Consider the following 27,379-nt stretch of genomic DNA (forward strand, 5'->3'; position numbering starts at 1 on the left):
AGAGAGAGAGAGAGAGAGAAAACATTGGAGGGGTGGAGGGGGGGAGAGAGAGAGAGGAAGAGAGAGAATCCTAAGCAGACTGTGCAATCAGTGAAGAGCCCACCATGGGGCTCAATCCCACGAACCCAGTAGATCATGACCTGAGCTGAGAGGGAGTCAGATGCTTAACTGACTGAGCCACTCAGATGCCCCCATTTGTTAAAAATATTCTTCAAAAATACCCTTTCTAGTCCCTAGGGCTTTGTATATTCCAATGTAGGGGGTGTATTCTGAACCAGGGCATAGCCAACAAGAATGGGCATGTTGGGGTGTTTGTAAAGGTAGAAATACAGGTGACTGAGGTCACAGGGGCAGGAGGGCTTGAGAAGGACCCCTAGGCTTTTGGTTCCTACCCTTCCTCTCCATGTCAGGAGGTGTGTGACCTCAGCATCCCACACGACCATCCCAGAACTGCTCTGCCCGGCCTAGTTGCTCATCCTTGTGACTTACAGATCAAAGTGTGTTGCTGAATTGTCATCAGGCCAACCACCGGAAGCAAGCCTCAGATCTGGAGGACAGTAGGGTTATATTTTGCGGTTGCCTTAGACTGGAACCACTATGGTGTTTCAGTTCAAAGAAAAAATGGAAAGGCTCATATTTATGTGGGAGGCAGTCAGAAAACTCCAGAAGCATGAACCTTCTGCCAGCAATCAGGGATCTACAGACAAGATCAGTGACCCTAAGAGAGCAACGGACCCTTCTAGCCCCTGGGGAGGAGTTTCGTCTCCAGAATAATCTCGCTTTATGGGACACAGTGCCCCAGAACTCTGCAAATTCATCCTGGGTTTACTTTCTGGGGGTCGTGGGGTATTTCCATATTTGAGGGTTGGCTGCTTAACTCTTGAAGTTACACGGCTGATCTTCATTGTTGGGAAAAATACCTCAAAGACGGGTAGCTGCCGGTCTACCTCATTCCGCACTCAGGCGCCAGTGGGACTGGTCAACGTAGAGACTGTAGGCCAGCTGACGATGGGCACGCTACCCACAGAGCTGCTGCTCGATGCTGCCATCTCTGATAGGAACAAGGGGAAATGTGTCTGAGATGTCTCTGCTAGCCCCTGACCTCAGTGACAAGTCCTCAGCTCCAAGGGGAGGCCCACCTTGGGAGCAGGAACAAAAGGGCTCTGTTCTGTGTGTTGGAAGGGCGCCGTACTGAGCGAATGTTCATGGGGATCCCACAGAGACTCCTTTGATGAGAAACCACTCCACCCAGGACATCCTTGCCCAAGAGTGACCAGGCGCCCCTGGGAGCCAAGGAAAGATATTTTGTTCTTGTGAGCGATCTTCTAACATGTGATCACTTCTGAGAGGACAGTAGCCCTTTAGATCTTTAAACATAACCATCAGTTGCGTTCAAAAGCACGGAGCTGAAAGCGATTATGGAGGCTGTTGAGTTGACCTCCTTGGCTTACAAAGGGAGAAACTGAGTCCAAACAATTAGACGACAAGCCCAGAGTAATACGCTCTACCCACTCTCTCCCACAGTGCATTTCTGTTCAAGAAACCACTAAGCTCACAGTTGTACAGATGAAAAAAAATGAACGAAACCTTGGAATAATCCCAGAGTATGGATGAGTGCTGGATCCCTGTTGGTATCCAGGAGATAGAAAGTCCACAGGACTTATGCACTGCCTCTGCTTGGGGGAATTTTAGGGGCCGTGTCGTTTCTGTTTTTGGTTGTTGGTGGTTTGTTGACACGTCTGATAGAAAGTTGTCTCTTGGGCGTCACCTTCTGTTCGTGGAAGCACATTTCCATTCTTCCCCGCAGTAGCCGTCCAGCGAGTCAGCTACTCCCACAGCCGCGTCAGAGAGAAACACGTCAAGTTCACACAACTTCGGGGAGCTTGGCAGGTGCCTGGGTAGATGCAAGTTGTGAGAACCTCCAGCTAGTTCAGAGCCTGGCTCCGTGGCAGAGCCACGGCAAGGGATCGACCGCCTGCCACCTACGTCTGAGACAGCTCTGGTCGGGGGAGGCAGAGCTTCTCCTCTAGGACTCTAGGATTTTGATGGCTTCCTTACGTTTAGGTCTGTCATCCATTTTCAGGTGATTTTTGTGTCTGGTGTAAGAAAACGGTCCAGGCTCATTTTTCTGCATGCTGCCGTCCAGTTTCCCCAACGCCATTTGTTGAGAAAACTCTTTTTTCCGTTGGATACTCTTTCCCGCTTTGTCAAAGATTAATTGACCATATAGTTGTGGACCCCGTTCTGGGTTTTCTGTTCTGTTTCATTGGTCTCTATGTCTGTTTTCGTGCCAAGACCACACTGTCTTGATGATTACAGCTTTGTAATACAGCCTGAAGTCCGGGATTGTGAGGTCTCCAGCTTCAGTTTTCTTTTTCAGGATTGCTTTGGCTATTCAGGGTTTTTTCTGGTGCTATACGAATTTTAGGTTTGTTTGTTCTAGATCTGTGAAGAATGCTGTTGGTATTTTGATAAGGATGCATTAAATATGTAGATTGCTTTGGGGAGGATAAGCATTTTAACAACGCTTGTTCTTCCAATCTATATAAACATTATTTTTAAAGACGATTAGGATTCGTGTTTGTATATACCTCACTTACTTACTTATCTCCATTTTATTAGAAATTTGGGGGGAAACCCACATTTCAAAGGTACTTTGCAAATACGGCTTCACTTTGGACAAGGAGACATATCGGCTGTTTTACTAGGCTTCTCTACATTCAGTGAAGCCAAGAGAGCTACTGAAGTCACATTTTATTATTTACTTCCATAGTCTCACTGGGGAGCATGGAGAAGGGGGGATAATGTAGGAAGGGAGTCTCGATATTAGAATTAGGATGAAGCCTCAGGGACTCTTGTCCTAAAGAAATATTCTTTAGAACATTCTATCGCATGAAGCAATTGATTCAAAGAACAGACCATGATGCTAAGTCCTAGAAATATAGCGTCTCAAAACTTCGAATGCACGAGCCACCTCCCATAGAAGCGGTGCTCTGTCTCCTTCGGAAAATTCTCAGGGGAGCCTCATTACAGAAGGCAGTTTTGTTTGGGTTCGTATAGCACCACCTGCTGCTGAAAAAGAAAGCTACGGAGAGGAGGTCTGGCATTAAACACCGATGGGTACAAGAAACAACAGGGAACTGGTAGGCGGTCCCTTATAGGATCCAACTTGGGTGAGAACCGAATTCAATTTTAAACATCAAAAAGGCCGGGAGTGGACTTCTGGCTCCAAAGGGCTGCAGGGTACATTTTATTAACTTCCCCACCTCTTGGAAATTTGTACCCCAATTCAGAGAATATACATACAAACAGGGAGAGATGCATGTCAGAACAGGAAGCCACGGAAAGGGGCCCACCGTGTTCTGGAACCCATGAGAACTTTCTGCATGACGGAGAGCAGGTGGCACTGGATCGGGGAAGGGCTCATTAGCCTGCCGCTGACCACGTGGGAGGAAAACACCTGGAAAGCGAGTGAGGCAGATCCCCAGGGCCCGCCAGCTCACGGTGCCAGGGGCCGGAGGGGAGGCTGGGTTGCTGGGTCCAAAGCGAGAGGCAACAGTAGGTGTTCCTTCCACCCTGGGAAGTGCGCCAGGTGCTGGAAGCCCACGCACACACCGGACACGCGACATTAGCCAGGCGCTGACAGGGTCTCCAAATTATTAGCATGAGAAAGGAGCATGGAAACCGTGACCAATATGGCAAGAGCCATAACCGAATTTAACTTGAGAATGTTGATTTTAAAAGCCCTCAGTTAAATCTTCGGAGATGGAAATCAGCAATATAGGAAAATCATAATACTCTCAAGAATGCATGGATGGTTCCATATTTCAAAACCTATTCCTGTAACATTCATTGGACGGGATCCGACAGGATCTGACCTGAGCTCTTCTCTGAAACCACCTTCTAGGCTCCCCATTTGGGTCTCTCTTGAGTTCTCTCTTCTACCACCTTTGCCCTTCTCTGTAACGATCTGTCACTCTCGTTTGTTTATTTCCCATTGTTTTTCCTTCACGAGGACAGCACTGCCCTGGGATCCATGTCCTGTTTGGCTCGTTCACACCTGTTTCCCCAACACTTGACAAAGAAAGGACACGTAATGGCTGACATGATGTTTAGACATCGGTTGCCTTTGTCCAGTGCCTATGCGGTATATCTATCATTCAATTTTTATTAAGTGATGGGTGAAGCTATGGATGAATGGGTGGCAATGAGTCTGTACATCTGCCATCATAGACCCTATAATTTACCGGGGGAGACAGACAACCCCACAAGTCCGTCCATATGGTCAGTGTCAAAACCTCGGTGTTCTGTGCACCTTTTTCTGTTCTGGCGAACTCGCTGAATAAACAATGGGAACTGTTTTGCAGGAAGCTTCCACAACTTCTCGAGAAAAGTCTGGGAGAGTAGAACCGCAGAGTAGTAACTGCCAGCTTCCCAAAGCCTGTCACCAAAGGACACGCAGCAACTCGACCAGTAAGTGCGTCATCGAACTGTCCTCAGGAGCGGAGCCTCGCTGTCGCTGAGGACCAGGAATATGAGTGACGCGGGGAGATCTGGAGAAGGGCGGGTCTCTGCTAGTCCGGTTGGGGTAAACCCGGCTGCGGTCGGCTTGCCTCTCTGCGACCACCTGTCACTGCACGTGCACATCCTGGCCAGCCAGAGGTGGTGGTGGGGCGGGGGTGGGGGGAGCTCTCTATGGTTTCGACACTTCCTCCTCTAGTTGGACTCCAGCGCCGTGTTGGGGAGACCCATTATAGGGGATAAAACACAAAGGGTTTCCTCCCACTCTGTCTTCTGATGGGCTCCTCGATTTCAGGAAGGCTCCTTGCTCTCCCGGGGCCTCCATCACCTCATCTGTCACAAGAGGGGAGTTGAGGCTGGTGGCCGCCATGATTCTTGGTTGCTATAAATGGAATAGCCGTAATCCAAAGTGAGGACGTTTGAAGAACGCAGAAGGGCATGAAGAAACGAAAGCCACACCAAACGCCGCCATTAGAGATAATCGATGTTAACATTTTCGTTATTTCCCTTTTGTGCCCGCGTATGCCTATAGACTACGCACACGCGTGCTCACGCACAGCACGACGTGACTTCGAGTCCCTGGAAATTCTTTCCTACGCACCATGTTCAGTGGGTGCCTCGTATTTCATTGTACGGATGTACCCGATCTAGGTAACTGACTCCCTACCGTTAGACAGCTGAGTTATTCTCAGTTTTCCACCAAGATTATCAGCATCGCTGAGTCTGTACTTCAAATTTTGTTTGCGTCTGTGATGATTTTCTGAGGGAAACACAGAGGGCAGTGGACGCGCGTAGGGTTTGGAGCTCACACTTGCTCCCAGAGCTCATTACCTATGTGACCTTGGGCAAGTGCCTTAAACTCTCTCTCATATAATTCTGCCACAGGATGCACCATCTAAAACGTTGTTCCCCAAGCTCATTTCCTATTTTTGGACTGCTACTTACACTGTTTTTAATCATACATTTTTGCTTATTGCCTCCTTTAGAATAATTTCTTTTTTTTTTAATTTTTTTAAATTTTTTTAAAACTTTTTAAAAATTTATTTCTGAGAGGGAGAGACAGAGCATGAACAGGGGAGGGTCAGAGAGAGGGAGACACAGAATCCGAAACAGGATCCAGGCTCTGGGCTGTCAGCACAGAGCCCAACGCGGGGCTCCAATTCAGAGACTGCGAGATCATGACCTGAGCCGAAGTCGGCCACCTAATCGACTGAGCCACCCAGGCGCCCCCTAGAATAATTTCTTAGAAACGGAGTTTCGATAGGAAAACACACCTTAGATTTTGATCTGTGCTGCTAGCTTTAAGTAGCCGATACTCCAGTCATGTGTACGAGCACCTGTTTCTTCAATCACGGCCCACACTGTGTTAAAATTTAAAAATGTATATTTTTCTGCAGATTTTTCCTGCTTCCTCTGCTTTTTTTCTAGCCCACTTCTCACCCAGGAAGGGCCACCCAATTTGTGGGGATCGGTGCAAAATGGAAGCGTGGGGCCCCTGTTCAAATATTAAGAATTTCAAAATGGATGCGTTAGAAATCAAGCCAAGGCTCCCTCTACGTTTGGGGGTCTGCGTGGCTGACTTCACAGGCCGCGTGCCCACGAGCCCAGCCCTGCTTGCTCCCTGCCCCTGGCCCTGAGGTTGCTGGGGGAGCCCAGTCCTCGAGGAGCGCCACCAGGGGACTGGAGGCGGAGGAGACGCTCTCGAGTGTTTCTTCCCCCTCCCTCCGCCTCAGCTGGTGCCTGACCTGCCCGGTGCTCTGGCCCCGAGAGCAGGTGGAAGGAGTCCCTCCACACAGCCGACTCTAAGCGTCTCTTGGTTCATTCATTTGCTTTTGGGGAGTCTACCTGGTTTTTTTTTTTATTGCTGTGATCAGTAATACCATTAGTTTATAAGGAGCCTCTGGGGGACCCCTGGGAGGCTCAGTCAGTTAAGCGTCCGACTTTGGCTCAGGTCGTGAACTCGCGGTCCGTGAGTTCGAGCCCCCACGTCGGGCTCTGTGCTGACAGCTCAGAGCCTGGGGCCTGCTTCTGATTCTGTGTCTCCCTCTCTCTCTGTTCCTCCCCTGCTCATGCTCCCTCCCTCTCTCTCTCAAAAATGAATAAATGTTAAAAAATTTAAAAAAAGATAAGGACACCTTTATATAATCACATCTATATATTTCTTTCCTTCCTAATCATGTAAAAGTTTCTTCCACGTCCAGAGAACTATTAAAATCACTACTAAATATTGGGCCGTATTTCCTTCTCATTTTTAAACGATATGCTTTTTTTTTTTTTTAAAGCCTACTATACCCATCAGTAATGTTTGTTGTTTGACGTGAAGCAAGAATCTAGATGAAAGCTTTTTTCTCTTTTTTCTTTCTTTTGAGAGAGAGGGCATGTGCCAGAGGGGGAGGGACAGAGAGAGGGAGGGAGAGACAAAACCCCAAGCAGGTGCCACGCTGTGAGCACAGGCAGAGCCCGACATGGGGCTCGATCCCACAGACCCTGGGATCATGACCTGAGCTGAAATCAAGAGTCAGACGCTTAACCCGCTGAGCCCCCGAGGGGCCCCGAGACAAATGCTATTTGAAGTGGCTGCTTGGTTCCAGCACCGCTTATGGGTGACCAGTCTCTGCCTGCCTTTCATTTCACTGTTCGTTTGTTTTATGTCCTGCAAAGAATACGCGGTAAGATCTCGAAAGCAAACGGGGGCAACGTTTTTAGAGAGAGATGCCCCGCCATCGGTGCTGGTTTCACGGATAACGTTTGCGTTCGCTCACCTGCTTTCTACGCTTTGTTATTTGGTCACTCGTCACTTCCTTGTTCCCTGCCTCTTGCTGGGGGTGTGTGTTCGAGTTTTGCAGCGATTTGGGAGATGTGTTCAATTTCCAGCTCCACTTCTGGTTTCCTTAACACAAGATCAATTAGCTAATCATTTGGGTGTCATTAATTGATGAATATTTGAGACGGCATTTTCCAAGTCGCCCCCCTCCCCGACCTCCCCCGGAAAAGTGGAATTACTTACCCTTAGTCTGCCTCCCCGCTGATTTTTCCATTCCATATTTCAACTTCACCGTTAATTACAAACTCATGTTATCAAAAGTTATTTTGGCTTTTGCATTGGCTCTCGTCACCGCATTGTCAACGAACTCAATCGATGGCTGTATGTCTGACTGCGTTCAGCACCCCCCACCTCCCCATCGACTTGAGATGCTGACCTTCATCGATGTCCTTGTGGCTGGAGCACGCCCACTCGTCATTTTCAGACCAGCCCGTGCTTCCGGGAACCCGCTCTGTCCCGACCTCAGGGCCTGCGTCCATGCTGATCTGAACTCACAGGGGGATCGAGAAGGGCCTTGGGGCCGCCCTGCCGGTGGGGCTGGGGAGGCCAAGGCTTTGGGGTGGACCCAAGGGTGTTCTCCGCTGACCTTTGTGCTTCGAGAGCACAGACGGCCTCTTCCTTTCCTCCTCCCCGGGGTTTAGGTGTTAATCCCTATTGCACAGGGGAGATCGACTTTCGCATGATAAAGAGCTCTGCGGCCTGCACGGACAGGCAGCCTTATCCCCTGTGTGGCAGCCGGAAGTCCCTCTCTCAGCAGCTGGACTGCCCGGCGGGAAAGTCTGCGGTAAGAAGCAAGGGAGGGAGCCGGGGAAGGGGACGCGGGAGGGGCCCGGGCTTGGCCGTGGCTGCGGAGGCCAGCCGGTGGGGTCCTGTCCCTGTCCCGGCACTACCGAGGAGAGGGGCTGGCTGGTGGGAGCGGGCAGCTCCGGGCACAGAAAGACCCTCACCGGGAACGGTGACCGCGGAGCGCCCCGCGAGCCGGCCCTTGGGGCCACTGCCCGTCTGTGCTGCTGGGAGCTGACGATCCACGTGAGCGGAAGCTGAGGCCTTCTGTGGACCCTTTACTCCCTCCGCACCGGGGCTCCAGGGGGTGGGTGAGGAGCCATCCCGGGACAGGTTAGGGCACGCGTGCCAGGGGGCATCGACCAGGGCAGGCAGCCCGGGGGCTCAGGGTCAGACCTCCAGGACGCCAACACCCGCGCTCTTAGCCCCGTGGTGTCGGGACCTGCCTTGCACCCTGTGCCTCTAATTCATAAGACAGGCTTAGAAACCAAGGTAGCGTCGGCCCCGTTTTACGCCGACGAAACTTGGCGGCTGGCCAAGGCGAGGGGCTGCCTGAGTTCACACGTCTCAGAAGCTAAGGGACCAGGCGGAATTCGAGCCAAGCCCTGTGGGCCCCACACCGCGCGTCCTTCCCACGTCGGGCGCAGGGTGCGGGCCGGGAGCCCAGCAGTGTCCGTCCCCTCCTGCTGTGTCCCCGAGCCCCGGGCCCTGCACGGCAGGGACTCAGGCTGCCCCCAGGACCACCCGGCGCCTCTGTCTGCAGCACCTTGACGGCTCAGGTGATTTTACAGAAGAGGCAACAGGCACAGAGTGGTTGAGTCACTTCCTCAAGGTCACCAGCCAGGAAAGGAACCCAGGCGGCGGGGCCCCAGAGTCTGATGGATGGTCCGGGCTGTATATCCTCCCTACCGTGGGGGGCGGGGGAGACTTCCCGAGGCACGCGGGGTGCACGTCTCCTTGGCACACTCAGCTTCTCTTATGCAAGTCGCTTGTCTGCCTCCCCGGGGATTTATGCCCCGAATTTTAAAATCTTCAGGTTCCTTGCCCACCACCCCATGCCGGGCCCAAGGGGGGTGCTCGGTACGCGTGTCTTGAATTGGACACAGTGTGGAGAGGGCATTCTTGGAGACCCTGGTTCTAGGACGCGTCGTTCTCGGCCGCTGTGGTCTGTTGTGTAGTCTGCACCTGCTGTGTGGACAAGCCTTCCATAGCTTCCAGCTGCAGGGAGAAGGCTGAAAGCCCCGGACCACTGAAGGCAGCCCCCCACCCCCCCAGACTCCCACCGTGCCTCGTCGACCAAGTTCGGGGCTGGTGCCGTGGGCCCCCCGGAGAGAGGGTTGGGGTCCCCCCTGCCCCCTGAGGTGGGTGCTGCTGTTCCCCCGGCTCACGCCTCCCCACCCCCTTCCTTCCCACAGGGCAGCTCGAGACCCACCCGGTCGCTCAGCACAGCTCAGCTGGCACAGCCCTCGGGGGGCCTCCAGGCTTCCGTCATCTCCAACATCGTGCTGATGAAGGGCCAGGCCAAGGTGAGCGAGGGCCATTGCCAACAGAAGCTGCCGGATGGACACCGGCTCCTGACCAGCCGTCCCGTCCAGGGAAGGAGGCAGATAGGGATGGGGGTTCTGGCTGCGGGTGTGAGAGTCGAGATGAACCCGTGGGGGGTTGGGGGGGACCCCGTGTGGGCCACCGCAGGGCAACTGCTCGCCAACTTGGTTTTGGGGTGATGTTTTTAGAAGTTAGTTCTAGGGTGGCTCAGTCGGTCGAGCGTCGGACCTCGGCTCAGGTCATGATCCCATTGTTCAGGGGTTCGAGCCCCGCTTCGGGCTCTGTGCTGACAGCTCGGAGCCTGGAGCCTGCTTCCGATTCTGCGTCTCCTTGTCTCTGCCCCTGCCCACTTGTGATCACTCTCTCTCTCTCTCAAAAATAAGTAAACACCAAAAACAATTTAGAAGTTCGTTTTACCTGACGGTTAAATTCAAATCATTGACGTCGTGTCTTTGTCGGTTCAGGCCTCTGTCATAAAAACCCAGACGAGGTGGCTTAAGTAGCACATTCTCGTGGTTACGGAGGCTGGAGAGTCCAAGATGCAGGTGCCCGCAGATTTGCTGTGTGTGGAGGACCGGCTTCCTGGTTCGTGGATGGGGTCTTCTCTCTGTGTCTGCACAGGGCACATGGTGGGGGGCCGAGGGAGCCCTCTGGGTCTCCTTTATAAGGGCCCCTCATCCATCCCGAGGGCACCACCAGTCCGACTTGCTCACCTCCCGACGGCTGCCGTCTTTGAAGTTTGGGGAGGACACGTCCAGGCCACGTGTGTCCCCCAGGTGGATATATTCATGCCGATTTCTGCCCCACAACTGAGAAATCCTGAAGGGAAGGACGAGGCAGAGGTGGGGGGGGTGGGGGCATCCCGAATGTCTTTTGCGTTGCTTCCAGAACATTCCGGAATAGACGCGGGCAGTTGCTGCAGAGTTCCCAGACGAGCCCAAGTAAATCAGATGGTTCGTTTTTTATTTTGTTTTTGTTTTTTTTTTCAAACCCACCTAACATAACTTTGGCACGTGACCTGGGGGGAAAAGGGCTGTTGCTACTTCCGCTCTGGTCAGAGGAGGGGGGTCTCCTCACGCTGGGTCTTTCCTCCCTGGCTCTCACCCCCTCCCGCTCCCGGGAGCACAGCAGACAGAAGCACAAGATGCTGACCCGACCGGTCCTCTCCCTACAAAGGAGAAATCCTCTCCGGTGCTGACTTCTCTCCTAACGGCCCGACTTGCTGGCTAGTAAATCACAGTGCTTTCCACCCCGCACCCCTGCCCGGATTTCGGTGGCTTTTCAATTGTCGGCCCTGCCCGGAAGAGCGCAAAGAGCACCGAAGACGGTTTAACGTATCTTGGTGTCTGTAAGAGGCACATTCACTAAATCCACGTTCCGTGTCTCTGGGCGGACTGAGCCGGGCCGCAGGGGCCCAGGGACCGAGCGAGGCGGGCCACTCGGTGCGGGAGGCCCGCGTGCAGGGCGGGGCGGTGGGTTTTCAGAGGCCGGGCGGGCCTCCCACCGTCCACCCGCACGACCCAGCCACCGAAGGAAGGCCGCGTGTCCCGGGTGGCAACCTGGAGTGGGGTCAGGGTGGGGGAGTTCAGGAGGAGGACGAGGCAGAGCCAGAAGGATCCCTAAGTGCTTGGGGAAGAGTCAAAATCGAATCAGGCAAGAAGGCAGCTGCCACAAGGCCAGGCCTGGGCCGAGGGCTTTGCAAGCAATGTCTCCTCTGATGCTCACGAAAGCCCTGTTAGCATCTCCGTTTTCTGGCTGAGGACACTGAGGGCTTGGGAAGCCCCAGGACTTCCCCGGGGGTGCCTGGTTCTTTGGCCGTGGAACTCGGACAGTGACCCAACACTTCTTGACCCCCAGGCCTCCTCCTCCTCCTCCTTCTTTTTTTTTTTTTTTTTTTTAGATTTTTAAAGTGTCTGTTTACTTTTGAGAAAGAGAGAGACAGAACGCAAGCGGGGGCGGGGCAGAGAGAGAGGGAGACACAGAATGGGAAGCAGGCCCCAGGCTCCGAGCCGTCGGCACAGAGCCCGACGCGGGGCTCGAACCCACGCGCCGCGAGATCGTGACCCGAGCCGGAGTCGGACGCTCAACCGACGGAGCCCCCCAGGCGCCCCTCACTGGATTTTCTAACACAATCCTGTGAGTGAGGTTATGAGCATTATCTTACAAGGGGCTAAGCGAGGGCTCGGAGACGGGAGGTGATGTGCCCCGAGCTGCCAGCCAGACGGGCAGACCCAGGGCTCGGCCCCGTCTGGGATTCTCCGGCCACGGCACAAGTTCTGTGTCGGGACACGACTCTGTGTGAGAGCCCAGGCCCCACACGGTCCGGTCCGGCCTGGAGGTCATGGCTTTCCCCATTCCCCTGTGAGGTCCCGAGGCGTCTGACACCAAGGGCGCCTTTCTCCTCCCCGGGTCCTGCGTTGAGGGTTGGGGGTTGGGGGTTGGGGCAGGCGCTCGGCCTGGAACGTTCCTAATGCCAGTCTCCTCTTCTTCCCCCCAGGGCCTGGGCTTCAGCATCGTCGGGGGAAGGGACAGCATTTACGGCCCCATCGGAATTTACGTCAAAACCATCTTTGCGGGGGGAGCGGCAGCAGCGGACGGACGGCTGCAAGAAGGTAGGTTTCTCGTCTCTCGCCGGGTGACGTCGGAGGGGTCACTGGCCCACAGAACACAGCGCAGGGCAGCCTGTGTCTTCAGCCTGCGGAATTCGGCCGGCGTGGATTCTGGGGTCCGCGGCACACGTCCCCGACGGCTCCGTCGTGACCGGCACGGTGCCGAGTGTGTCTGCCCGCGGCCCAGGTCCCGTAGCCAGCCTGGGACAGAAGGCCGAGGTGTCCGCCTCCCCTCCCTTTCTGTCCAAGGCCCCCCCCTCTATTGCTGGTGTCCCCGCCACCCTCTCCCTTCTTTCCTGCCCTCCCGACTCACAGTCATGGAGTGACAGGCCCTGTGCTTCTAATGCGTCTGATGAACATCCTCTGTAAGCCCGCTGTGTTCTCGGCTGCAGAAACAGGCTGATCAGATATGATCCCTCCTCTGAGGAGCTCATGGCCCGCCCGCTCTCCCGTCTGGGACAGGCCCCTGGCCATCCCCGGGGGTCAGAGCTGCCTCCTGAGGGCCCCTCCATCATGCTGGGAGTATTGGCCAACAGGCTTGGCCCGAGGACACTCCCAAACTTCAACTAGGGGTCAAAATTCAGGGGCGGGTGAGGCCAGACACTAGGGAGGGGCCGCGGGATGCTTAAGAGAGGTGACCTCGGTGTCCCCACCCTCCCTGTCAGGACACTTTCTGTGAGTCGCGCTGGGAGCCTAGCCACGGTTAAGGACCCACCTTGGTTAGGGCAGGGATAGCAAACTCTGGGGACGTCAGGCCCGCAGCCCATTTTCATCCTGCTCACAAATAGAGACTGGTTCTCGTATGTCTTTTCTTTCTTTAAAGTTAAATTCTACTGAGTTAACGTGCAGTATCGTGCTGGCTTCAGCAGTAGACCCCAGTGATTCGTCGCTTACACACGACACCCGGTGCTCATCCCAACGGGTGCCCTCCTCGATGCCCATCCCCTGTCTGTCCCGTCCCCCCCTCACCCCCCTCCAGCAGCCCTGTTTGTTCTCTGTCTTCAGGAGTCTCTTACGGTTTGTTGCCCTCTCTTCTCCTTCCCCCCTTCCCCCCTTCCCGTATTTTCATCTGTTTTGTTACTGAAATTCCACGCGTGAGCGAGATCAACTGGCATTGGTCTTTCTCTGAGCGATTGATTTCACTTAGCGTAATGCTCCTCTCTGGCTCCATCCACATCGTGGCAAGTGGCAAGGTTTCATTCTTTTTGACGGCCGAGTAATATTCCGTTGTGGAAACAGACCACAGCTTCTTTATCCGTTCATCAGTTGGTGGACACTTGGGGTCTCTCCATAATTTGGCTGTTGTTGATAGCGCTGCTGTAAACACTGGCGTGCGTGTGCCCCTTCGGTTCTGTAGTTTTGTATCTTTTGGGTGGATCCCTAAAAGCATACAAAATATGGATCCCATATTTCTAAGTGGCTGAGCAAAGTCAGAGGAATTTGCAAGTCTTTGTGGCGAGAGAGAACCGAATGAGATGCAAATTTCAGGGTCCAGAGACGAGCTCTACGAGGACCCAGCCATGCTCGCGGCTCATTCTGTTGTCTGAAGCTGCTTTTGTGTTCACGACAGCCGTGTTGCGTAGTTGTGCGACGTTGCCTAGTTGAGCAGAGGGCGCGCGGCCGGCCGAGCTTACGGTAGTTACTACCTGGCCCTTCATAGAAAAAGTTTGCCGACCCCAACCTCATGCACGCTTACGCTTCCGGATTTTATCGGGGAGGCAGTGGGGAACCTTTGAAGGTTTTTATAATTTGGGAGGGACCAGCTATGACCAGGGTTCTCAGGTGATTCGGGAAGCAGAAGGCAGGATGAGACGGGCCAGCAAGAGCCCAGAGGCTGTGAAGCCCTTTGAGAGGCTGTCCTAAGGGCCAGACTCCAGCTCTTAAGGGTCTTGCCTGAGCCTGTCTTCCTGGGAGGAGGCAGGTGCAGATGAGACAGCCTCTCTGGGTCTGAGAAAGTGTTCGTGGTCTTAGTGAACTTAACCTGGGGCAGGACGTACGGAGGAGGAAAAAGGCCAAGGCAGAGGCTTGGCTCTGGGCGGCCACCAGGTGGCGCTGTCCAGCAGGCGGTGTCACCGTCTCCAGCCCAGGGAGGGAGGAGGGCTGGGTGTAGACTGGGGGTTGTGGACGCTTGGAAAACACTTGAGTTATAGGGCCGATGAAGGAGGGAGTGAAGAGAGGAGAGCGGAGGCAGGCTCTAGCGGGGAGTAGCTAAGTCAAGAGGCGGGGAAAGAAAAGGGATCAATGAGACAAAGGGAGAAACGGGGCATCAGAATCTTGAGAATATACTGTATTTTGTTTGGTTATGTTTTGGACTTCTCGTTACTTAAACAAAAAGTGAGGGAGTTGAGTGGAGGTGGCAGGAAACAGTGTGCTGTGTCTTGTTTTCTTTCCAGAATGCAAACCTGCCCTGTCAAGCTTCTTTTTCTCCCCTCCCCTTTTCGTTAATACCAATCATAAGAATTCGGTGGGAAGGACGTTCAGCTCATCTACCACAGTCCTTGATTCTAGCCTCTCATGATTAACAAAATCACCGTTTGTAACTCCTTCAAAGTAAAGTTCTAGAATCTGCCATTGGATGGGGGGTACATCCAGCTGCAACAAAAGTTTGGAGCACAGATCAAGGCTAATGATGTTTTATTTGTATTCTGCTTGCGAAAGAAACGGTTGTGTAAGATTTAGTTTAATCACTTCCCACCAGATGTGGCCCAACAAGGACCAGGACTGTCCAAAGAGTAGTTCTGTTGGGGCTCACGAGGGAAGTTCAGCCCTTCATGTCACCGAGAATGGTCGTTTCTCAAGAAACAAGCGTTGGTGAGGATGTGGAGAGAAAGGAACCCTCGTGCACCGTGGTTGCGGAGGCAACCTGGTGCAGCTGCTGTGGGAAACGGTGCGGAGGTTCCTCAAAAAACTAAAAATAGAAGTGCCCTGTGATCCAGCGGTTCTACTTCTGAGTAGTTACGCAAAGAAAATGAAAACACGGATTCAAAGAGATATAAGCACCCTGTGTGTTGCAGCATTACTTACAACGGCCAAGTTATGGGAGCAACTCAAGCGTCCATCGATAGACGAACGGATAACAAAGGTGTGGTGTACGTCTACAGTGGGCTATTACTCAGCCACAAAAAGAATGAAATCTGGCCATTCGTGACAGCATGGATGCATCCAGAGGGTGTTATGCTAAGTGAAAGAAGCCAGACAAAATGCCACGTGATTCACAATAACAACAAAAATAGAAACTGGTTCGTAAGCACAGAGAGAACAAAGTGGTGGCCGTCAGAGGGGCGGGATTAGGTCAGACGGATGGATCAGGTGATGGGGAAGACGACACGCTTCCAGTTACAAAAGAAAGAAGTCGTGGGATGAAAGTACAGCTTAGGGAATGTAGTTGATGATATCGTAATAACCTTGGGTGATGACAGAGGGTGAGTCCACTCACCCTGCTGAACATTTCGTAATGTATGTCATTGTCAAATCATTACGTTGCACACCTAGCCTGTGACCGATGGCACACCCAGCGATCACTTAGGCTCCACCCTCCATAACCAATCACTCAATCTCTTGCCCATGAGGAGGAGAGGAAGGATGACCACTTCTGAAATACGTCCTCTGTGTATTCTTCCTTCCAACATAATAGTTATATTTTAGTTATTTTTAAAACTTGTCCGTTTCCACTCAACTTGGACTGTCGTAAGTGCGAGGACGGATTCTTTCATTTTTGGTCTGATTCTGGCAACCTCACAGGTGACGCTGATTTGAATCCTGTCCCCAGCCCACTCCTGCCCTTGATTTTTGACACGTGGTCATGCTGGGTAACGTGGCACATGTAAACTTTAAATCTACGGCAGTCTTAGGAGTTGAGGGTGTGATGGCCCGTGGAACTGGTGCCCACAGGGCTGAAGGGCCAGGGACCCGGACTTAGTTGCCCACATGGGACATGGCCGTGGGTCCATGTGAAGCCTCACGAGCTGCCCTCTTGGAAGGCCATCGGGCCCCAGGGAAGCAGTGAGCAAACCTACCTTTGCCTGTGGCTCTTGGGTGTGAGGAAAAGACGTCTCCCACAGGAAAAGAAGGACCCGTGTCGCGTGGGAGTGTTCTGGCCACATTTATAGTCTCTCCTGAGTGCAGGACGCTCCAAGCTGAGAACCTAATGTTAACACTTGTCCCGAAGCAGTGAAAGCTCTGGACTGCCTCTTGGGGTTCTCTGGAAAACCCCAGAGAAACACTGGCCCCCGGAAAAGGGAGTTCGACACGAAGAGCACACAGGACATTAGGAAATATCCCTTGTTGATGAGCGTTGGCAGGAATAACCGACCCGAGTACTAGCCCTCAAAACCCTGAGATCACAGAGCAGTCTAAAAGACACTGTAGGATTACTATGGTTTTGTATTATGCAATTTTTAATTAAGTTTTCATTTTAATTTCAGTGCATTTAACATACAGTGTTATATTAGTTTCAGGTGTGCAATACCGTGATTCAGCACTTCTGTACGTCACCCTGTGCTCGTCACGACAAGTGTCCTCCTTGGTCCCCGTCTCCCGTTTCTCCCGCCCCCACCCCCCTCCCTTCTGGTGACCGGCAGTGTGTTCTCTACGGTTACGAGTCTGTTTCTTGGCCTGTCTCTTTTTTTCTTTCTTTCTTTGTTTTGTTTCTTAAATTCCGCACATGAGCGAAATCATATGGTTCTGTATCTGTCTTTCTCCGATTGATTTATGTCGCTTAGCATGATACACTCCAGCTCCATCCAGGTCGTTGCAAATGGCAAGATTTCGTGTTTTTTAATGGCTGAATAATATTCCATCGTATATACACCACATCTTCTTTATCCATTCATCTATCAGTGGACACTGGGCCATTTCCACAATCTGGCTCTTGTAGATAATGCCGTAAATACACCTACCCCTTTGCATTAGAATTTTTGTATTTGTTTAGAATCACGGTGTTTATTAAAGAGAGCTTTGAAAAGGCAAAAGAGGGCATATGAACAACAAGGAAAGAACGGAACGTGGTGAAAAAAGCAACTTGTACAAAAGGCACGTGATTGAAATTGTCAACTCGGTGGACGTGTCGACAGCAGACACAGCACAGCCGCAAGGGGAGTCGGGAGCTGGAAGTGGTCTGGCAGGCTGCACGGAGCCGTGGAGAAGAATAGGAGTGTTAGAGAAACAGGGAGGGTGGGCGAGAAGGCCCACAGGGGAGACGCGTTCTAGAAAGAAAGAACAGTGTGAAAGAGGGGAGCGAAAGGGCAATGAGACAGTGGCTAAGAATTTTCCGGAATCATTTTAAGGCACGACATTTCAGGGTGAGGAAGCACCCGGGGGCATCGCAGTGGAGCCTCCAACTCTCAGAGGCAAAGGCAGAACCACCTTTTGAACAACCGGGGAAGAGGGTTGGATTGTCTGCGAGGGCACCATAGTGAGGTGACCACAGACGCACCTGCTAACGACCAGACCGCACGGCTGCGTGACGAGCAGGGCGTCCGACGCGCCCAGCGCGGCCCTGAACGCAGAACAAACGCTCCCCGTTTGTTGAGCACATTCAGTAAAGGGGAGACATTGGTTTTCCGTCCCCATAAAGATGGACTTCAGGATACAGAAAAAAATGGGTCTATTAGGCATATTTGTGAGGGAGCGGCTCGTGGTGAAAGGGCCGGCTTCCTAATTCTCTTCACCGGGTGGCTTGGGACAGCTCTGGGTTCACTTTCCTCTTCTGCAAAACGGGGCTATGTTGCATTCTGGAAGCATCACCTCCTTCTCACGTTTCCTGAGCACCGGGCAGGTCCCCCCTCCCCAGAACTGGCCCTGGGGACACACCGTCTGATCAGACAAATCCCCTGGCCGGGGAGCGACCTGCCGGGGTGGGGGAGAGTCTTCCCCGGGTCACTGGTCACCACCCACCCACGGGGCCGAGCTGTGATGGTTAGTGGTGGACACAGGTGCCGTGAGGACACATGGGAAATTAAGCCGGCAGGATCGCAAGACTGAGCGAGGCAGGTGAACAAGGTGGGAGAAGGGCCCTGAAGGCAGACAACATCCTGAGAAAGGCAGGCCGTGTTGCATCAGGAAATGAGCCGTGGGAACACCTGGCGGGAGGGTCAGGGAGGCAGGGGGGAGGCGGGCAAAGCCAGAGGGCAGGCCGGACGGGGTCAGGCCAGGCCTGTGTGCCAGCCGAGGACCCTGGAGGGGCCTCAGAGAGCTGGGGCCCGCCTGCCTTCGGGGGGAGAGTCCCGGGCGAGGAAGGCTTCCCCAGGGCTCTGCCCGCCCCCATGGGCCATACGCGTCTCTACTGTGATTTCTCCCTCTCCCAACAGGGGATGAAATTCTGGAGCTCAACGGAGAATCGATGGCCGGACTAACACACCAGGATGCTCTGCGCAAGTTCAAGGTGACCGCTCCCTGTCGGTACACGGCCAGACCCCGGGGTTTCGGGCCCCCTCCTCCATTCGAACCCGCAGACTCAAACTGTGGGGTCTTTCTCATGGGGCGCCCCGCTGGTGCTCATCTGGGCACAGGGTTGAGAAAAAAGACCCAGCTCCGGAAATAAGAGTGTTATCAGAATTGCTGCGGGCGTGTCTCAATCGCTGAAGATTTATAGAACTGTTTGAAGACACTCAGCGTAGTTATGCCGATATATTTGCAAATCTGTTTTGAGTTTAAAAAAAATTTTGTTTTTTACATTTATTTATTTTTGAGAAACAGAGTGAGACAAAGTGTGAGTGGGGGAGGGGCAGAGAGAGAGGGAGACACGGAATCCGAAGCAGGCTCCGGGCTCCGAGCCGTCGGCACAGAGCCTGACGCGGGGCTCGAACCCACGGACCGTGAGATCATGACCCGAGCCGAGGTCAGGCGGTCAACCGACCGAGCCCCCCAGGCGCCCCAAATCTGTTTTAAGTTTTAAGGCAGTCACTAAAAGATGCTTAAGTCTCTGGGTAATCAGTTCAGTTCAATCCCATCTGGCGCACGTATGCACGTGTGTATGTTCCGTATACGATGTTTCGTATCTGTATATACGTGTAGATATAGACTGTACACGTATGCACACACGCTTCCACGCCACGCACACGCACGCTCACACAGCTGCTGAGCGCTGCGGCACATGGTCCCTTCCTTTCAGCAAGCCAAAAAGGGGCTCCTGACCCTCACCGTGAGAACGCGCCTGACGGCACCCCACTCGCCGAGCAGCCACCTGTCGCCCCCGCTGTGCCGCTCCCTGAGCTCCAGCACCTGTGCCACCAAGGACAGCGGGCCCTTCGGCTTGGGGAGCCCCGCCGCCCCCCCCAGCACGGCCAAGCCCAACTACAGAGTCATGGTGGAGGTCTCTCTGCAGAAAGGTGGGATTGCGCCCCTGCCCTCCTGCCTGGGTCTCCCGCCACCGGGCCCCCCCCCCGCCGAGACTTTCCGAGACAGGACAGGGTGTCTGTCACCTACAAGCAGATTCTGCAGCCACCGCCGAGCAGCGAGGCCTGCGGCTCTGTTTGCAGGAGCCCAGGACGCACCGTCCATGCTCAGCCTGGGGTTGTGGGGCGAGGGGCAGAACATACCCCAACAAGGCGACACCGCACATGGGAACCGGGGCCAGGGCTGCGGGCACAGCGAAATACGCCGTGAGGTCTGGGGCGGGGACCCCTCCTTGAGCACCGTCGTTCTTAACCGTGGCAGGGGAGCCGAGGTCCTTCGCGCTCCGTTCCGAGCCCCCCGCCCTCCCTCCTGCTCTGCCTTCCAGAGGCTGGCGTCGGTCTGGGCATCGGCCTGTGCAGTGTGCCCTATTTCCAGTGCATCTCCGGCATTTTCGTTCACACGCTCTCTCCGGGGTCTGTGGCACACTTGGATGGACGGCTCTGGTATGTCCTCATTTCTGTGTTTGAAAACAACAACAACAACAACAAACAGCCCTGATTTCCATCAGGGGGAAGGAATTCCTTAGAAGGCAGCAGGTTAATTTTTGGAGACGAGATATTTAGAATGACCCAAGCGTGGCTCAGAGCCTCGTTCTTCCAGCTGTGGTCCCCGGACCAGTGGCAGCGAGATCCCTCGGAAGTTTGCTAGCAATGTAGCATCTCGGGCCCCTCTCCAGACCTGCCACGGCGGAACCCGCCTTTTCACAAGACCCTCAGGGATCTGTGTGCACGTTGCAGTTCAAGAGGCATTGTCGCGGCTCCTGGGGGGCTCGGCTGGTGAAGCGTGCGACGCTTGATTTCAGCTCAGGTCACGGTTGGTGAGATCGAGCCCCACGTGGGGCTCTGTGCTGACAGCACGGAGCCCGCTTGGGAGCCTCTCTCCCTCTTTCTCTGGCTCTCCTCCTTGCCCTGTCCTTAAAGAAAAAAGAAAAAAGAAAAGAAGAGGCATTATCTCAGGGAATGCCGGTCCAAAATGGGAAACAGGAAGTGAACACACCTTGATTCAGATCTAAGTAGCACAGGATTTACGGTGACGTAAATAGGAGCCCCGAGGAGGTTTGCCTGTGCACCCTGTGTGGAGAAAGACGCTCACTTACGAAGCAAATCAGTAGTGTTAACTCAGTTTCTTGATGGTATAAACCAGATCCTTGCGGACGCTCCAGACCTACGTCCCTGCAGATAACTTCTAAGAGATGCCCGAGCCTGAATCTCCTTTCCAGTAAGCGAGTTGGGTTTCGGTGCCATTGACCCCCGTTTAACCTGTCACGATATTTCCGGTTCACGCATCTTCGCGCGTCCCTTCTCTCACTGGGTTCGAGGCTTGCTAACTCCGGAGAGTTTGGTCATAGTTTTGAAGGTTTTCCCACCACTGCAGTCCGTGTAAGGGCAAGGCCTGCTCGGGATGCCGTCTCGATGGTGCTTTAGCTTCGAGACGGATTTGCTGTTGTCACGCGCAGGACGGCGACAGCCGTTTGCTGAGCTGCCGTGTCACCTGGGACATGACTGCACAGTCACCACAACGGCCTTAGCCCTAATCCCTTCAGACAGAGAGTCCTCCCCCCTAGACCTGCAGCTGGGTAGGGATTGTTCTGGAAGCTTCTGCGGTGGTCTTCAGTTACATCAATGAAAATGTGCACTTTCTTTTTTTTTTTTTTTTAATTTTTTAAAATGTTTATTTATTTTTGAGAGAGAGACGGAGCACAAGCAGGGGAGGGGCAGAGAGAGAGGGAGACTCAGAATCCGAAGCAGGTCAGCGCAGAGCCCGACGCGGGGCTCGAACCCATGAACCGTGAGGTCATGACCGGAGCCGAAGTCGGATGCTCAACCGACTGAGCCACCCAGGCGCCCCCAAAATGCGTGCTTTCTTAGCAAAGGGGAAGGGGGACCGGCTGAGCGGAACTGTGACGGGAGACAGCAGACCACAGCGGGAGGGACGGCGAACTCAGCCCTGGAGACCTGCGCTCCGATCCCCGCTGGGCTGATCACCCGCCAGACCAGTGGTCAGCAACCTGGGGCCCGTCACCTGCTTGGTTTTTTTAAAGAAAGTTTTATCGGAACACAGCCACGCTCATTTGTTGACACATCGTCTACACCTGCTGTTTCCACGCCACAACATCAGAGTTTAGTCATTGCAACAGAGTGTGAACTGCAAAGCCTAAGACATTTACTACGTGGCTGTTTCTAGAAAAAGCCTTTTTTTTTTTTTAAACTCTAAGCTAGGTCTTATCGAGAATATTTCACCCTCTGTGCCTCGGTTTCCCCAGCTCCGAGACAAGGGGGTTGGATTGCCCAAATCCTCCAAGTACGGATACGTCCCTATCTTTTCTACCTCCCTTGTGTTTTTTCTTTTTTTCTGGGTAGGTAACAGGACCCATCTAAATTTTCCATAACTCTATCCCCATCTTCCAACGAGAATGAACTCCATGCTTTCTCTCCTTCCTTCTTTTTCCAAGGGCTTCCACTGCTCCCAGCCCAGTTATATCTTCTTTACCGGTTAGCACAAAGCATCCGTCTTTCCTCCTAACCATTCTACAGATGGGAACAGTGAGGCCCGAGGAGCGGATGTGATTGCTTATATCACAGTTCGTTGGTTAATCGCTTAAATCGGGTTAACCTACACCCCCCATCTCGGTTAGACAGACTTTAATGGGGAAGACGAAGAGGAAAGTTCAGACCAACTTTTCTTTGCGTTGACCCACAAAATGGGTATGAAGCATCCCCCACGCTGTGGTCGCGCAGCGAGGAGTGAGCGTGCACTGCCCTGGTCCGTCCTGCTCTGAATGTCAGCCGGGTGGCTAAGGAGCTCTATTTATTGGTGTAAGTTTTAGGTCCCGTCAGAGAGCGAAGTCCCTGAGTGGGGCGTCAGGGAAGGGAGCGTCCGAACGCCACGAGGGTTAGCTCGCTGACGGCTTCCGTGTACGCTCTCCCAGGTGTGGGGACGAGATCGTGGAAATCAATGACTCCCCTGTGCACTGCCTGACGCTCAATGAAGTCTACGCGATCCTGAGTCACTGCAGTCCTGGGCCCGTCCCCATCATCGTCAGCCGGCATCCAGACCCACAGGTAACACCCCACCGGGACGTCTTCTTCCTCCCAGGCTCACTCTTTCCGTACTTGGGACAAGAAATGGATGAACGTGGGTGATGCCCTCTGGGTTTGGAACCAAATTCCCAAGAACCTGTTCCAAGTTTAATAACGAGTGAACGCAGCGGGGGTCCACTGGTCGACTCCTAGACACCAGAGGCAACTGGCATTGGCTTAGGGAAGCTCTTACAGCTGGTTACAAGTTCACGGGCAGGAAAATACAGACCCAGGATCCCTGCAAGTGGAGGCCAGGGACCAATTCATCCGTGCATCGAGTAGGGACCCGCTCACTATGCGACTGTCGGGAGCTGTGCACCCCAGCATACAGGGATGAACAAGTTCGTAGTACACGGTCTTGCCCTCTGGGGCTCAGCGTCTGGCTGGAGACGATGACCTACACATAATTACAATACAGGGTGGGAAGTGTTCTGGGAACAGAGGGAGACAGAAAGGAAGGTTGCATGAAGGCAGGTAGGTAATTCATGAAGCAAGAATTACCGAAAGTTAGTTGTCTCCAGGCAGAGGATTTGAGGAAGGTCGTTCCATGGAGCTACAGGGTCAGGAAGGGACCTGCCATGGAAGGAAGGAGCGTGGGGCTGGGGTGCGGGCGCAGGTGGAGAGGCTAAGGGTACAGGTCGGCATGGCATGGGAGTCACACGGGATGCTTAGGGGCGTGCGTGGCATTCTGTTGGGGGGTGAGGAGCGAGGGGAGGGTGTGTGGCTGTTCGTGTAATGATGTTCAGATTTTATTTTATTATTTTTTAAATATCTTAACGTTTATTTATTTTTGAGAGAGAGAGAGAGACAGAGCGTGAGTCGGGGAGGGGCAGAGAGCGAGGGAGACACAGAATCGGAAGCAGGCGAGATTTTATTTTTTTAACTGTTGGTTGTGCCCTGGAGGACGGGGTGGGGGGTGGGTATATCCTGGAGTTTGGAAGAGAAAGGAACCAGATGGTGAGGGCCTGAACTTCACAGTAGATGTGGGCAGAGGGATGGAGGCAGTTGGGGAAGAATTGGTCGTACTGTTGGCTGATTAGCCTGGGGCACAGGGGTCTAGGATGACTGGGGTGTTTGGGGATCGGAAGACCGAGTGATGGCGACAGCACTCCCCAGTGGCGACAAGGGAAGGAGGGGGGGGTTTGGGAGGGAGGAAGTGGTCTCATGTGGGCGTAAGCAGATTGAGGTACCCATGGGGTGTCCAGTAGGCGGTGAGATTCAGGGCTGATAATGGCTGAGAAGTGGAGCCCAGGTCGGAGGGACCCTTGGGAGTGGCATTGCTGGGGTTCCTTTGGGGACGCGGTGATAGTCACCGTCACTATCTATGGAATCCTTGAGTGTATCAGACATATTTGCTGAAAGACGTGACAAGCGCAATAGCGTTTAGTTGTCGAAGAACCCTCTGAAGTCAGTATGATGCTCCCTGCTCGTTCACAGAGGAGGGCACCGAGGCTCAGAAAGGAAAAAGGAACTCGCCCTGTGGTGGATCTTCTACAGGAAGACGCCAGGCTTCAAAGCCTGCGCTTGTAGCTAACAGACTCCCAACTCCCCGCGGAAACAGGACAGAGGTAGATTGACAGGCGATCTACACGCAGCTGGTGTAGTGGGGCTCGAGCCCAGCTCTGTTCCGTGGTGGCACTAGACAAAGGAGGAGCACCCAAGAGAGAAGCAAGCTTCGTACGCAGGTGAACAAGGACTTCGTCTACAGCTCTGGGCGACAGAAGGAAAGGAGGCGGGCTCAGCGACTCTTGCCGCTCTGGGGTCCCGTGTGGAGAGGGCAGTGGAGTTGGAGTCAGGGTGTGGGGCCAAGGCCGGAGCCCTGGCCTTGAGGAGCTTGGTGCCGGCTGGAGGGGCGGGGTGGGGCGGGGCGCACACAGACAGGCCATGGAGGCTGAGGGAGTCAGGGTGCCAGCGACCCAGAAAACGGAGCCGGGTCTGGAAGCCTGGAAGGTGTTGCAGGTGGGGACGACCAGCGCGCACACAGAGGGATGCCGGGCTCCTGTCTCACTCGCAGTGACCTTTTGGACATTCATCTGATCTCCCAGCACCCCTGGTGTCCAGCTCTGAAACTGGGGAGCGGTCTTTGCCCTTGCAGAACTGCCGGCGATATTAACTCTCCTGTACTGAGAGTTTGCCACTTGCCGGGCGACGTGCCCAGCGCTGTCGGCGATTCACGTATCGTTATTACCCGGTCCTTGTGGTAAAATACATCTAACATGAAACTGACCATCTTCCCCATTCGCAAGCGTATAGTTCAATGGCATGAGGGGGGTGGACACCAGCACCACCGGCCGCCTTCAGATCGCTTTTCCTCTTGTAAAGCTGGGATTCTGTATCCATTAAACAGCTCACCATTCGCCCTCTCTCCAGCCCCTGGAAACCAGCATTCTGCTTTCTGTCTCTACAGTGTTGACGCCTCTATGTACTTCCTGTAAGTGGGATCGTACAGGACTTGTCTTTCTGTGACGGAGTTATTTCACTCAGCAAAATGTCTTCAAGGTCCTTCCACGTTGTAGCGCACGTCGGCATATCCTTAAGGCTGAATGGCACTCGGTTGTACGTACGTGCCATATTTTGTTTATCCACTCGTGTGTCAGTGGCCACTTGGGTTGCGTCACCTTTGGCTATTGTGAATAATGCTGTTCTGGACAGGGGTGTACACGTACCTACTCGAGTCCCCGCTCTCCATTGTCCTTGGGCATGTATCTAGAAGTGAAATTGCTGGGCCAAGTGATAATTATATTTGTAATTTTTTGAGGGACCGCCACACCGTTTCCGCAGCAGCTGAACCATTTTACGTTCCCACCAGCAGCACACAAGGCTTCCAATTTCTCACATCCTTATCAACACATATTGTTTCCTGGTTTTTTTGATAGCACTTATGGGTGTGAGGCAGTATCTCATTGTGGTTTTGATTTGCACTTCCCCAGTGATTAGTGATGTTGAGTATCTTTTCAGGTGCTCGCCGGCCATCTGTATACATTCTTTTGAGAAAAGACTATTCAAGTTCTTTTCCCATTTTTTAGTTGGGCTGTTTGGTTTTGGTTGTTGATTTGTAGGGGTTCTTTATATATACTGTGGCTCCAAAAGTCATACTCTTAACTGTTAGTGACCTGTTAAAGCAAAATGGTGATGGTGATGGTGATGATGATGATGATGATGCTGGTGGTGATGATGATGATCATGATGGTGGTGATGATGAAGATGGTGATGATGATGGTGATGATGATGGTGATGATGATGGTGGTGGTGATGATGATGATGGTGGTGATGATGATGGTAGTGATGAAGATGATGATGATGGTGGTGGTGATGATGATGATGGGTGATGATGGTGGTGATGATGACAGTGATGAAGATCATGATGATGATGATGGGGATGATGATGATGGTGATGAAGATGATGGTGATGATGGTGGTGGTGATGGTGATGATGATGATGGTGATGAAGATGATGATGGTGATGAAGATGATGATGGTGATGATGATGGTGATGATGATGATGGTGATGAAGATGATGATGGTGATGATGATGATGATGATGATGATGGTGATGATGGTGGTGGTGATGGTGATGATGATGGTGATGAAGATGATGATGATGGTGATGAAGATGATGATGGTGATGATGGTGGTGGTGATGATGATGGTGGTGGTGATGATGATGATGATGATGATGGGTGATGGTGGTGATGATGATGGTGATGAAGATGATGGTGATGATGGTGGTGATGATGGTGATGATGATGATGGTGATGAAGATGATGATGGTGATGATGATGGTGGTGGTGATGATGATGGTGGTGGTGATGATGATGATGATGATGATGGGTGATGATGGTGGTGATGATGATGGTGATGAAGATGATGGTGATGATGGTGGTGATGATGGTGGTGATGATGGTGATGATGGTGGTGATGGTGGTGATGATGGTGGTGGTGATGGTGATGATGATGATGGTGATGAAGATGATGGTGATGATGATGGTGGTGGTGATGATGGTGATGATGGTGGTGATGATGGTGGTGGTGATGGTGATGATGATGGTGATGAAGATGGTGATGATGGTGGTGATGATGGTGATGATGATCGTGATTATGATGGCGATGATGGTGATGAAGATAGTGATGATGATGTCATGGCAGCACTGCCGAGAGTGGAATGCTCCAAAAGGTAAACTGTCAAGTGGTAACTTTGCCTGGAGGTTTTCAGCAAGCCATGGAGAGAAGGTTGGAGAGTCGAGAGTGGCCACCTCAGGATCCCCTTTATTGACAGACTTTGGACTTTACTGACAATACACTAGAGAACCACTGATGCCCTGGAATCAACAGGGTGTTTCTAGAAGTGGACGTTGTCAGCTATTTGCAGAGTGGGTTGGAAGGACAGATCCTGGCATCCAGGGGCCACGCTTGGGAGCTGCTATAGGACTCAGAGCCTGATGCAGACGTTGCTGCCGTTTACTTGAGGAGGTGACCGGTATTTTCTAGGTGTCTGAAATGCAACTCAAAGAAGCTGTGGCCCAGGCTGTGGAGAACGTCAAGTTTGGAAAGGAGAGGCATCAGTGGAGCCTGGAAGGTAAGAGAAACAGTGAACTTTGACTTGAACATCTTTGCCTTCTTAG

General features: G+C 53.1%; 1 protein-coding gene across 3 annotated transcripts in view; it reads left to right on the forward strand.

The window, feature by feature from the left end:
• The first annotated feature begins 4,334 nt into the window (after positions 1 to 4,334).
• Positions 4,335 to 27,379, forward strand: part of IL16 (interleukin 16) — a 42,369-nt gene continuing 19,324 nt past the window's right edge. Inside the window, exons 1-9 of one of the 3 annotated variants that reach the window (XM_053888613.1) lie at positions 4,335 to 4,473; positions 7,987 to 8,129; positions 9,544 to 9,654; positions 12,171 to 12,285; positions 18,591 to 18,664; positions 19,394 to 19,610; positions 20,003 to 20,120; positions 22,607 to 22,739; positions 27,246 to 27,333. In XM_053888613.1, the coding sequence (XP_053744588.1) occupies positions 4,350 to 4,473; positions 7,987 to 8,129; positions 9,544 to 9,654; positions 12,171 to 12,285; positions 18,591 to 18,664; positions 19,394 to 19,610; positions 20,003 to 20,120; positions 22,607 to 22,739; positions 27,246 to 27,333 (1,123 nt within the window). In that variant the 5' untranslated portion in view covers positions 4,335 to 4,349. Of the gene's footprint in view, positions 4,474 to 5,088; positions 5,173 to 7,986; positions 8,130 to 9,543; positions 9,655 to 12,170; positions 12,286 to 18,590; positions 18,665 to 19,393; positions 19,611 to 20,002; positions 20,121 to 22,606; positions 22,740 to 27,245; positions 27,334 to 27,379 lie in introns of those variants that run through there. The other 2 variants (XM_053888614.1, XM_053888615.1) reach the window with 2 other exon arrangements.

Source organism: Panthera pardus, unplaced genomic scaffold (genome assembly GCF_024362965.1).
Source record: "Panthera pardus isolate Hobbes unplaced genomic scaffold, ASM2436296v1 HiC_scaffold_23, whole genome shotgun sequence".
Classification (NCBI taxonomy): domain Eukaryota; kingdom Metazoa; phylum Chordata; class Mammalia; order Carnivora; family Felidae; genus Panthera; species Panthera pardus.